Source organism: Sciurus carolinensis, chromosome 17 (assembly GCF_902686445.1).
Source record: "Sciurus carolinensis chromosome 17, mSciCar1.2, whole genome shotgun sequence".
NCBI lineage: Eukaryota > Metazoa > Chordata > Mammalia > Rodentia > Sciuridae > Sciurus > Sciurus carolinensis.
Window position 1 is genome coordinate 24,597,145 of NC_062229.1, and position 12,790 is coordinate 24,609,934.

At 45.5% G+C, this 12,790-nt stretch overlaps 1 protein-coding gene across 2 annotated transcripts; it reads right to left on the minus strand.

Moving 5' to 3' along the window:
* Positions 1–9,797: 9,797 nt before the first annotated feature.
* On the minus strand, positions 9,798–11,974 carry Ccrl2 (C-C motif chemokine receptor like 2). 2 transcript variants are annotated; one of them, XM_047531920.1, is made up of 3 exons: positions 11,743–11,974; positions 11,448–11,562; positions 9,798–10,923 (listed from the first exon to the last, which is right to left on the minus strand). In XM_047531920.1, exon 3 carries the CDS (start codon positions 10,910–10,912, stop codon positions 9,860–9,862), a length of 1,053 nt encoding a protein of 350 aa, XP_047387876.1. In that variant the 5' UTR covers positions 10,913–10,923; positions 11,448–11,562; positions 11,743–11,974; the 3' UTR covers positions 9,798–9,859. The 2 variants fall into 2 exon arrangements, with proteins under 2 accessions (XP_047387876.1, XP_047387877.1); XM_047531921.1 differs by lacking the exons at positions 11,448–11,562; positions 11,743–11,974 and adding an exon at positions 11,331–11,424.
* Positions 11,975–12,790: the final 816 nt, after the last annotated feature.

A 12,790-nucleotide genomic window follows, 5' to 3' on the forward strand; every position in this document is an offset into this window, starting at 1 on the left:
TTTTGGGGCGGGGTATTACAGATTTACTAATGAGAAGACTGGAACTTGGGAGGGTTCTAAACATTTTGCTTAGTTGGGGCTTCAAAGTTAGTATTCTCCATTATTATTATTTTTAAAAGTTTTAGTTGTAGATGGGCACGATACCTTTATTTTTATTTATTTATTTTTATGTGGCACTGAGGATCCAATCCAGTGTCTCACACATGCCAGGCAAGGACTCGACCACAGAGCCACAATCCCACTCCTAGTATTCTCCATTATTACCATTAGTTGCAAATGCTCATGTGTTAATACTGATAAGTAGTGAGATTTTACATATTTCATCTTTGGAAATGTTTTTTTTCACATAGGTGCTGTCAAATACTGATATAAATTTGCAAACATGATTTCTTATTATGCATTTTTGTCTGTGGTTTGGATCTTAAATGTCCCCTGAAGACCTGGTTACCAAGTGTTAAACACTTGGCTGCCAGCCGGTGGCACTATTGGGAGGTAGTGGAAACTTCAAGAGGTGGAGCCTAGTGGAAGCATGTTAGGTCACTGAGGCGTGCCCTTCAAGGGGATTTTGAGGCCCTGACCTCCTCCTGTCTCTCTCTCTCTCACTTCCCAGCTGTGATGAAGTGAGCATCCTCCTCTGCCATGTACTCCTGCCATGATGTGCTGTTCTGCCACAGGCCCAAAGCAACAGGTCCAAGTGACCAGAGACTGAAATCTCGGAACTCATGAGCCAAAATAATTTTTTTCTTTTTTATAAGTTGTTTATCAGACGTATTTGTCACAGCAATGGAAAACTAATGCAATATTTATTACCTGAAAAATATTTATGGAATTCTTTGAGCTTCTTTTCTGTTTCTTTCTAGTATGACACATCATTAGACTTGAGGTCACTTCCACTTGAAGTGCTTCAACTTCACAGTTTAGTTGATTTTGAAATATGGAAATCTCCTTTGTCCTTGCATTGAGGTCTGAAAAACACTAGCACTGTAGTCTGAGCTCAGATAATAAATGGAATGCAAACATATATGCAAAGGGGTATCTCATTTCTTATGTTAACTTGACAGCCTGGGAAGCACATAAGGCAGATAAACATTCTTATGATTCCAACATTTGTTATCAAATTTACAGCAGTATGTTTCATATGTAAGGGCTGTTCTGCCTTGTGATTTTATGCTAAATTTATTACAAAACATAATCAAGTCTTCAGAAAAATCTAATTTCCAACCATTTGGTATTCTAGAAGGCAGATGAGTACAGTTATTTTTTTAAGTTTAATTTTTTAATTGCTCATCATTTAAAATTTTTTTTTTATTTTTACAGACTGCATTTTGATTCATTGTACAAAAATGGGGTACATCTTTTCATTTTTATTGTTGTGCACGATGTAGATTCATACCATTCTTAAAATCATACATGTACTTAGGGTAATGACGTCTGTCTCATTCCACCATTTTTCATACCCCTGGTCATTTCTCTATACATAATCTAAAGTTTAATTTTTTTCTGACTGCTGCAATCAACTATGATTTAATTAACTAATCCTAAGTATATGGCTTTCCTTGCTTGCCTAACAAATGAGCCCTTCAGAAAATCATTTTCAGTTTCTGTTTGAGTGAAGAATTTGTGATGAGCTATTCCACTTTAATATTTCTAATTTTTCTGACTTTTTCCCCTGTGAATTGGCAATCGTGTGTTGAGTGCTTAGTGCAGACATGACAACACACATCATGTTCTACTGGCATCACATCTTGGGACCATTTTGTGTTGCAATAAAAGAATTCCAGAGATTGGGTAATATAAAAAGAAAATACATTTATTGTTCACAGTTCTGGAGATGGAAAGTCCAAGGTCAAGTTAACGGGTGTCTGGTGAGAGCCTTTGTGCTGTGTCACCTCATGGCAGAGATGGCAGGGCAAGATGGTCCAAGAAAGCAAGGAGCTCATCTTGCTTTATCAGAAATCCACTCCTGAGATAACTAACCCACTCCTGGGTAACCAACCACTCCTGTGATAGTAGCATTAATCCATTCATGATTAAGGAATGAATCTCACCTTAGGAAGCCTAATTACCTCTTCCAAGTTCCATCTCTTAACATTTAGTTTCCAACACGTGAACTTTGGGGAACCCATTGGAACCATCCCACGTAATAAATTTGAGGCTTTGCCATGTAATTTGGTAACAATCTGTGCATCATACTGTCATGATAGTGTGGCATTCAAAGTCTACTTCTCTTTTTTCTTGTTTTCACTTGATATACACACACTGGTTACAAACATAAAATGAAGTCTTGTGGAATGAAGACATGTGTCCCCCTGAGAGTGCTGTTGCCATGGTTGGTAATGCACCAAGCAGCAGCAGGAAGCCAGGAGAGTGGCACATACAGTCTGTCATAACTCCTAGCAGCCATTGGCCATACATATGTAAATGAACATGGCTGTACTCCAGTAAAACTATTTATGGGCCCTGAAAATAGAATTTCATATGATTTTTATGTGACATGAAATACTATTATTTGATTGCTTTCCTGTTTAAACATGTAAAAGCCATTCTTTGATCATGGGCTACAAATGGGTAGCAGGCTAGACTTGGCCCCTGGGCAGTAGTTTGATGACCTCTTTTCTAGTATTTAAACATTGGTCACCTGTCTCCTTCCTTCCACTGTCTGAGGTGGGCTAGACTCCCTGATGTGCCAGGTCCAGTCCTAGAGATGTTCTACAAGCACGACAGTGGTGACCCTGGCCCCTACTGCACTGTTTTCTGGGCCTGCAAAGGCTCCTCTGCAGCAACACCTCTGTTGTCCAGGCCCCATCCCGCTGCCCACTGTGCTGGTGTGCATGGGTGCAGTGGTGCCCTCTGCAGGAGCTCCGGAGCTGCCACCTGTACCTGCTGTAGGGCCACTGCCAGGTGCTCTGGTGCAGAAGGACTAGCCTAAGAGCCTGTGGCCTCCTGCCCAGCAGTGTGGGTTCACTTTTGAGGGAAAAGTCAATCACTCCATGTTGCTGCAAACCTCTTGTCACGTCACTCCAGGAGGGACGCTCTGCTCTTAGGTCTGGGGAAAGTGGAGTCCCAGCCTGAGGTGATGCCTGGTTTTTCTCAGGGAATTAGTTTTCACCTATGAAGGGCATTCAGAATCATTTATTTGACCGTTGTTTTCAGAAATAATCAGGCCTGTCCTGAGTGGGCAAAAGAAGTGGCCTGGGCAGTGGGACATCCGGTGCCCCACGCAGCCCTGCAGTGTATGGCTGAACAGCTGTTCCCTATCTTCTCTGGGTTCACCGCGTTGTGGGTAAAATGTGGGTCTTAGGTCTGTTCTGTCTACAGCTCCACTACAGATTGAGTTTGACCTCAATTATTAGAGACTGGGGAAGAAGAGTCTTTCAACATGTGTCCTGTGGACAACTGCTGTGGACAGGACGTTTATGTCCTCCCCGATTCATTTGTCGAGACCTAATCCTTAATGTGACGCTGTTAGAAGACCTGGTCTATGGGAGGTGCTTAGGTCATGAGAGTGGAGCCCTCAGGGTCAGGGTTAATGACCTCACAAAAGAGGCCCCAGAGAGCTCTCGCTCTCTCCTTCTACCACGTGAGCTTACAGAGAAAAGACAGCCATCTATGCACCAGGGGTAGGCTCTCACCAGAGACCAGACCTGCCTGAACCCTGATCTTGGGTTCCCAGCCTCTTGAACTGTGAGAGACACAGTTCTGTTGTTCCTAAGCTGCCCAGTCCATGATGCTCTGTTATGGCAGCCTCATGGTCTAGGATTCCAGCCTTTTCTCTTGTTCTTATTTAGACAGTATCAAAGCCAGTTTCTCCTTCATCTGTGTGTCTTAGGAATTTCTATTTATGCCAAATAGGTCAAAGAAGGATTCAATGAATATCCATATATCATCCATCTGGATTTGACAACTGTTAGCATTTTGACTTATTTTCCTCTTTTCTTCTGCTCTTCCTTTGTATGTAGAATGTGTGTGTGTGTGTGTGTGTGTGTGTGTGTGTGTATGTGTGTGTGTATGTGAGACGGAATGATCTGAATATAAGTTTTAACCACCATGACATTTGTTATGGACCACAGGTTTGTGGCTGCCCTAAATTCATGTGCTGAAATCCTACCCCCTAAAGTGATGATATTTAGAGATGGGGCCATGCAGGGGGTGACTAGGTCAGGAGGTCTCTCCCTCATGATGGGATTAGTGCTCTTATGAGAAGACAAGAGAAGGTTTGCTTGCTCTCCCTCAGTCATGGAAGTGGGAGTGGGGTGTGGTTGGGGGAAAGACAGCTGTCTGCAGGTGGAAGTGGCCCTTTGCCAGCACCAGGTCTCCTGGTACCTTGATCTTGGACTTGCCAGGTTCCAGAACTATGATAAGTAAGTGTTGCTTGAACCACTGAGTCTATGGAATTTTTGCTGTAGATGCTTGAACTGTCTAGGACAGCATTTCACATCTAAATTCTTCAGCATGCCTCCTCTAAGAATAAGGGTATTCTCTCCATCACCAAAATCTCACTATCATGCTTGAAAATGCAAATTCCATGTCATTTGATTTCCTGCTCATGCTCCTATTTCCCCAGTAGTCCTAGGATATCTTTATGGAATTTTTTTAGAACTAGGTCAAGAAACCTACATGATAAGCCCTTCTCATGTGTTTTCCAATCCTGTCCCCTCTCTCCCACAAATAACCACTATCTCGACTTCTCACACCGATGACGACTTTGCTTTTGACTTTGATGTAAGGGGGATCATACCGTATAGATTCTCCAGTCTGCTTCTTCCTGGTCGTGTTGTTTCTGCTGCAGTTCCTCCAGCTGTGCTGTATGTTTTCTGTTTAGCACCTCAGCAGGTAGAGACAGTTCCAAAGTTTTCTGCTTGGTCCTCACCGTGGGTCAGAGAACCAATATGGGGATTCTGCAAGTTGCTGAGTGTCTGTGCTTTAATAATGTATCTGGAACTGGGGAAATAACTTAGGAGGGGCTCAGAGACCTCTGGGCCCACCGTAAGACAGACCTGAGCTAACCTCCAGTACATGCAAGATGTAAGCAAGAAAGAAGTCTTCAGAATAAAAACAAGACAAATGTAGGTGAAAAACAACCTGTATTTCAAACTTTCCTCGGGACTCTGGATCTCACCATGTGAGGGTCAAGGTTAAGGGTCTTGTCTCCAAACTCTGAAGGAACTGGGATTCCTCAGTGTGACAATCACCCTGTGGCAGTTTAGGAAAATGAGAAGAGGGAAGTCTTAGCAGGCTGTCACCTGTCTTGTGGTGGCAACCGCCTCTTAAAGGGAATCAAGGGTCATTTATCTTTGCTGAAGTCTAGACTGGCAAAAAAGGTTTATTTAAAAAAAATAAGCATATGTCTTGGGATAAAGTTTGTCAGATTTAGCAAAGCAAACTTAAATTACAATTAAGTTTGAAGTTTAGATGAACAGTAAGTATGCTAATTGTTGTTCATAGGATGTACTTACACTAAAAAATTACTTGTTACTTAACTAAAACTGAATATAACTGGACATCCCAAAGTAGTTTACAACTTTGAATTGTATTGTTTTTCCATTCACTATATCTGTTGTGTTTCCCAGTTTTTAATTGGTTCCAATTGTATCCGCAAATACAACAAATTGAGATGGCTAGGTGTTTTAGTCTGCTGTAACTAAAAGTCTCAACCAGCACAATTATAGAGAAGGAAAAATTTATTTGAGGGCTCACAGTTTCAGAGATCTTAGTCCTTAGAAGGCTGGCTCCATTCCTCAGGGCTCAAGGTGAGGCTGAACATCATGGTGGGAGAAGGTGGCAGAGGGAAGCGGCTCTCATCACATGATCTGGAAGCATAGAGAGACTCCACTCTCCAGATGCAAAATATCTACCCAAGGCCACGCCCCAAATCCCACCTCCTCCAGCCACACCCTACCACTTCAATTAATCCCATCAGAGATCAATTCACTGATTGGGTTAATACTCTTACAACCCCATCATTCTTCCTCTGAACCTTCCTGCATTGTCTCACATGTGAGCTTTTGGGGGACACCTCACATCCAAACCATAACACTGGGGGATGGTTCAGGAGATGTCAGTCTTTCTCTTATATGTCCCTAACCAGAATTACCTTGATCTAATAAGATTTTTTTGGCACTAGAAAATAATTTACAGGCAAAACAGAGGCCCTGTGAGTTTTCTTGACTGTACTGGCCATCTCCTCTTCACTGTTGGTTAGGTTTTTGAGGCAGGGTTTGTGGCAAAGTGGGAAAGCCTGTGCTATTTTTATCTTTAGGGAACTGACAGAGGGGAGGAGGCCTAGTCAGATCATTAATGCTCCAAAGACACCGTGTGAGTGTTAGGCCACCGTCTCTGGCTCAAGTCTCGTTCTCCTCGCTTCTCATCAGTCGCGTCTCACCTGAGGCCACCGTCCCAGTCCTCGTACCTTTACTCTCTATGGGCTCCAAGTTATCATTCTGAACATTCAGATGTTGGCTCTTTGAGTTTGTTACTGTGTCTGTAAGTATCAGAAGGTGAGGTCACTTCCTCTGAGATTTCTCTCCTGCGTATAATAGGAGAAGTCCATGAGAGTCCAGGCCTACTTCTTGAAATTTGTGAATTTCTCTCTTCCTTAGCTGTCTTCTCATCCGGAACTTTTCCAACCCTCTTTTCATATCTGCTGGGGTACTTTCTTCCCCATTCTCTCTCTTGACTTTTTTTGTTCTTCATTTAAGGCCATCTGGGAGGAGACCAGCTCCCTGTGGGGGTCTTCCTTGCTATTGCCACTCCCTGGTCAGTGGCGGAGGTGGGAGGGTGGTGTCTGTGGGCATCCTCTGTGTCACGTAGCAGCTCTACTTGAGAACGTTAAAAAAAAAAAAAAAAAAGAATCCAGGCCCTGGATCTCCTCGGCAGATACTCCAAGACAACTTGCACCAATTTAATGGCATGACTGGAGGGTCCAGAGGCTTTTTGAAAATAACCATATTATAGTACATAGACGTAAGCCATGTATTCGCAGTATATTTGGTTAGTTTTTTACCTATATGTGTGCCATGAGACCCTCAGTACAATCCAGATGGCAAACATATCCATCATCCCCCAGATTTCTACTCCCTTCTAATCAATCCCTCTCCTCTCCCAGTACCCCCAACATCCTCAGCAAATGCTGGCTTGGGGTCACTATGGATTAGCTTGAATTTTTAAAAATCGTATACAAATGGAATCATAAAATAAAAACTCTTTAAAAAGATAGGTGGCTTCCTTCACTTAGCATTTTGAGATTTCATGCATGTTATGTGCGAGTCGGTAGCTTGTTCTTCCTTACTGGTGCAGAGTATTTCATCATAAAGATACGCTACTGCTTACTAATGTTTGTTGGTGGATGTTTGGACTGTTTAAATGCAGCTGTCATGAACATTCATGAACAGGTCTACGTATGGCTACTTGTTTTCGTTTCTCTTGGGCAAATATTCATCAGTGGAATGGTTTAACTTTTTAAGAACCTTCCAGAGTTTTCTAAAGTGCTTGTACCATTGTACACTTGTACCAGTAGTAAATGAGAATTCCAATTTCTCTACGTTCTTCTGGAAATATTTGGTGCCATTTTGAATGTCACCGTTGGTTTCCTTCTTTCTTTTTTTTCTTTTATCATGGCAACTAGCTTTCACTTTTGCAATGGAGGGTCCTTTGTTCTGGGAAGGACCCTGGGTGACGTCGCCCAGTGACACCTGTTACCCATGCTCACTCCAGCTCATCTTTTTCTTTTTCCTTCATAGTGCTGTGGATGGAACCCAGGGCCTCATACATGCTAGACAAGGGCTTTAGCACTGAGCCACAGCCCTAGCTCCCCAGCCCAACGCCAGCTCATCTTGAGGCGCCCATACCTGTACTCCATCACAGCCATGAAAAGGTACACGTGGCTGTAAAGCCTCAGTGAGTGATGCAAGGTACCAGAGAGGGCGTTTGCTGGTGGGCTGAGCAAAACCGAAATAATTGACATAAGTCATTTTGTTTCTTTCCCTAATTTCTCTGCAACTGACAGCCATGTCTTTCCTCCCTCCCTCCATCGTAGTCCCCACCAATGCCTCCTCATTCCCCATTACATTCCCAAACAATTTGCCCTTAGCTCTAAGTTCCATATTATATTTGGGACAAAACCAAACCCCTTAGCTGAGTTCCTTTTCGCTAGATCAGAGGTTCTCAGTGAGGTACCAAGACCAGCAGTATCCACATCCCTTGGAAATTTATCATCAATGCACATTCTCAGACCTAATGGATCAGACACTTGGAGCTGGGGCCCAGCAATCCATGCTTCAACACAGGGGTTGTGATGGCTGCTCCTGCCTGGAACCACTGCCATAGAATTAGTCTGGGGCCACTTATTATTACCTAAGTATGGCACTTGAGAGTCTCATCCACTATCCCAACAGGCTTTTCAAATACTTCACCTAATACAAATAGGGGGATCTTCAGTTAAGGAGTGACACACAAAGAATTCCAATGCTTGGAAAATAAAATTTTCTTCACCTTACAGTATCAATACAAAGTAAATATCCTTTCACTGTTTTGAGACAAAATAAAGAAAGCTTTTTGGTTGACCAAAGATTTGGCCTTTCAATGGTTTAGAGATCCCTATTTGTACCCACCAATTGAGCTTGGAAGGCAGGAGCCTCCTGTGAAGGAGGGATGTGGATCTGCTGCTTTCCGCTGAGGTTCCACAGTATGAACCTACGACCTGTTGCCAGAAGGGAGCTGTGTGGGCTGCTGCTGCGGATCGCAGCAGGAGCAGGTGACCAGGCGATGTCTTCAGCAAGTGTCATGTGCCTCCAGTGTGCAAGGAGGATGCTGGACCTTCAGGATGAGGCCCTGTCCCAGGTCACTTGTCTGCCAGACCCAGCCATTGACCAGGCCTCAAGGACCAGGGGTGGGATTAGCAAGAGACCAGTCAGTGTGGAATCTGGCTCTGAACACCGGTCAGGAAGGATCCTGCCTTCCAAGCTAAATGCTCGAGATCGAACCACACTTACAGAACTCAGGGTCCTGGGGGAGGGAACCCTGTATGAAGAGCTGGTTTCCTGCTGATGTGGCAGGTGGGGGCCTGTCCTGTGCTCTATAATTCAGCTGTAAAAAGGAAGTGGGACATTTTGTAGACAGGGGCTGGTGAGGCCTGAGGTGTGGGTTATAATTAAAAGGTCAAAGCATTAGTTTTGTTAGACCTTTCTAAACACAAGTTTGCACTTACTGTTATTACATTTCCTTAAGGTTCCCTTGCCTTCATGAAAAAGTTGGATGAAATATTTGGAACCCTGAAGGCGCATGGGTTTGGGAGACCTGGGGGCGTTGGGGTGCTGAATAACCAAGGGATCTTGGAGAACTACCACAGAACAGGTCACTCTACCTTGCTCTCCGTAACCTCCAGCTAGCCAGTCCTAATCGTCTGCAAGAAAAAGTGCCTGAAAAATTTTGGAATGTGCCCAAATTGGTTTTTAAAAGCTAGGATGTATTTCATGCATTTTGTTGGATAATTTTTGATAGTTTGGCCTGTTTGGATAAAGCACATAGGCTCTGTGGCAAATGAAACCTGGGTTTGTGTCTCATCCCTGATGCTCTCCAATTGTGTAAACTTAGAAAAATTTCTGAGCCTCAATTTCCTTCTCAGAGAAACGAGATGAATCTGCTCCACCCAGACGGGAGTGAGGGAGTCCAGTGATGGAGCGCACATTCAGAAAGAGCCTGCGGCAGTGCCTGCACAGATCCAAGGCTTAGGAAAGGTTCTTCACCCACCCTTTTTCTCCCGTATTCTATTTAATATACAAATGTGTAAAAAATATTTGCACAAAACAATGGAAAGAGCGAAAGTCCACATTTATTTGTTCCGCCGTTGGTGCTGGCTGGTTCACATTTCAGTGCAATATTCTTGATCTTGCCTTGGTGTACCTGGGGCAGACCCCTCACTGGGTTGAAGCGAGGTGTCCTTACACCAAGGGAACAGGCTGCAGAGGTATCTCCGAAATGCCCTGTCCAGAAACACATAGAGAAGAGGGGTGACGCAGCAGTGGGCAATGGCCACGATCTCTGTGACCTGGACGCTGGTGTCCAGCTTGTAGCTGCTCTTGCAGTCGTGCAGGGAGAGGCGTTCTTTGAAAGCAGACAGGAAGAGCGCGATGTTGTAGGGTGCCCACATCAGAAGGAAGACGGCTGTCACAGCAAATGCCAGCCTAGAAAACTCAGACGGACTCTCCCTGAACCTTCGGAGTCTTCCCATTCGCACGTAGCAAAATAAAAAAACAAAAAGTGGGAAAACGAGCACCAAGATGTTCATCTTCAGGGTCAGAAAGTGCTTCCAGAAGGTTTCATCAGCTGGCAGAAAGTAAGATCTGCTCAAGGAGCACCACTTGTATTTCTGGAATTCCATCTGAGGTTCATAAAACACACATTCAGGCAAAGTGACCAGAATGGCCACTACCCACATCAGGACACTTGTCATCACTGTGCCCGGCACTGTCTTGGAGGCAGGACATCTCACGTGGAAAATCACCACGTACCTTTGCACCATCAGGAGGGTGTTGAAAAGTGCCTCACTGAACACACTCGCCGAGCGGAGTCCAGCGAAAACCCGACACAGGGCATCATCCACGCTTCCGCCCTGCAGAGCAGTGTGAGCCCAGAAGGGCAGGGAGAGCAAGACACCCAGACTGGAAATGGCCAGGTTCAGAAAATAGATCTTCTCCACCTGTTTCAGTCTTTTATATTTGACCAGGACAAACACAACCAAGGCATTTTCCAGGAGACCGGCCACAAAGAGGGTGCAGCTGAGCTGCAGCACCTGCTGGGCAGAGAGCACTTGGGCTACGAATCTGTCACATGGTTCCACCTCGTCGTTCTTCAGATCCACCTCGATGAAGACGTCATACTCGTCATCCTCCGGGGCCGCTGTGTAATTATCCATTTTCAGGCCGCCTGTGGAGAAATGAGAGGTTATTTCCTCTGTATGATTCCAGAGGAAACCACAACCAGGACTGGCACCCACACAGCCGCGCTGTCCCCTTGCTGATGCTTTATTCTAGCCAGAGAAGGTCTACGACCCAGAAGACTGAATGAAACACTTCTTTAACACGTGCCCACCTCCCGGGGGACAGCGGCTGTACTCGTCTGTCCCTTAAGTACTTAGTGGTGTGCTAGGTGCCACCGGGCATTAAAGTAGGCATGACATCATCTTCACTTAATTTCTTCTGGTAGCAAGAAGGCTAGCCTACTTGGAAACAATAGCTAAGAAAACATACGATTAAAGAGAACCCAAGACGGTAGCTTAATGGCAAGAAATTGGCATAGGTCTTAATTTCTATGTGTTCCAAAAGTTTGCTCACCCCTGAAACAGCTTCCTGTGGCAGGCTGAGATGTATTTCTCTCGAAGGAGATAAACAAATGTTTGCAAAAGTGAAACCATGCTGCGCATCCCCATGGACGGGACTTAGATGACTTACCACTTGACTGAGTTCCTGGGGGAGGGGCGCCGGCTCTTGACCCACCATCCGGAGAGCCGTGGGAATTCCTGGGGCAGAGGGAAGACTGCTTCCTTCTGAGCAGGCTGATTGTGACCTTCAGGGGCAAGAGGAGAGGCTGTTATTCCCTTGGTGGCTCTGCCCCTTCAGTCCCAGATCTCAGGGAGCAGCTGAGTTCAGCAGCAATTGAATGTTCCCCGGGCCTCTGGCGTCTCTCAAGAGCCTCTGAAAGGAACTGGGAACTTGTTTCCTCCTCCCCTCTTCCCCTGCACCCCACCTTTGATTTCCCCGCGGCCTTTAGACAGCTGTCCTTCTGCAGCGGTAGATAAGGGAACTAAGCTACTGCTGCTTCCAGTGATAGTTGACCAGTGACGTCAGGGTGCTGAGAAGCACCGAGACCCCTCTGGCTTCTGATGTCAGCACTCTGAATAGGTGGCAGCTGCCAGGGGAAGAGCATGTCTTTAGTCACCAGGAGTGGAGACCTGAGGGTCCTGACCCTCCAAGACATCGTCTTGTCCCTTCTGGCAGGCGTCCACTCTCCACATCAGTGCCAAACCTGCCCTGAGAGCCACCACCAGCGGGGTGCGTTTGGATCTTTCTTGCTGTTTTTGAGAGGCACCGTGTGCTTTGGCTGAGGGTCTAAGAGGGAAAATGGAAACCACAGAGTGAAGTCAGTTGGGAAGGAGGTTGGGGACCGAGATGGGGTGTCAGAGCCTGTGAGTGCAGGGCTGCCTAGGCATTTGTGTCCAGGACATCAAGGAGCGCTGCAAGCACCCGGAAGCCCTCAGTGCCGGGTCATCTGGGGCAGCTGACCCTGCTCTGTGAAGAACCCAGCGGAGGAAAATCCCATGTGAGATCATGGAGGTGACTTCAAGTCAGGTGGGAAAGATGGTGAGGAGGATGAGCCTCACCTCAGACTGAGGCTGCGGGTGGAGAAAGGAAAGAGGAAGGAAACTGAGGGAAGGGCCAGACCTGCAGTGCTGGGAGGGACCAGGGGATGGCATGGAAGGCGGGTGAGCTGAGAAGAGGAACTTGAAAGAACTGAAAAAATGTGGATGCACTTCTGTCGGGTCAATGACTCTTGGTACCTGGGTTCCACCTGATTTGGGAAACAGTCCTACCTATAAGCCTGGCATTGATGTCTCTGGTTCAGTGACATCCTTTATATCACTGAAGATGCATCTGAAGTAGCAGTGGTACAGGACAGTGTACCTTCAAAATAGGAACAGATTGAGAGAAAGATAAGCATAAAAAGAGCAGGGCAGGGGGCGAGGGAAGAATAGAGTTACTTTAGATTAGGTAGAGGGAGTACAGGGAGGGGAGGG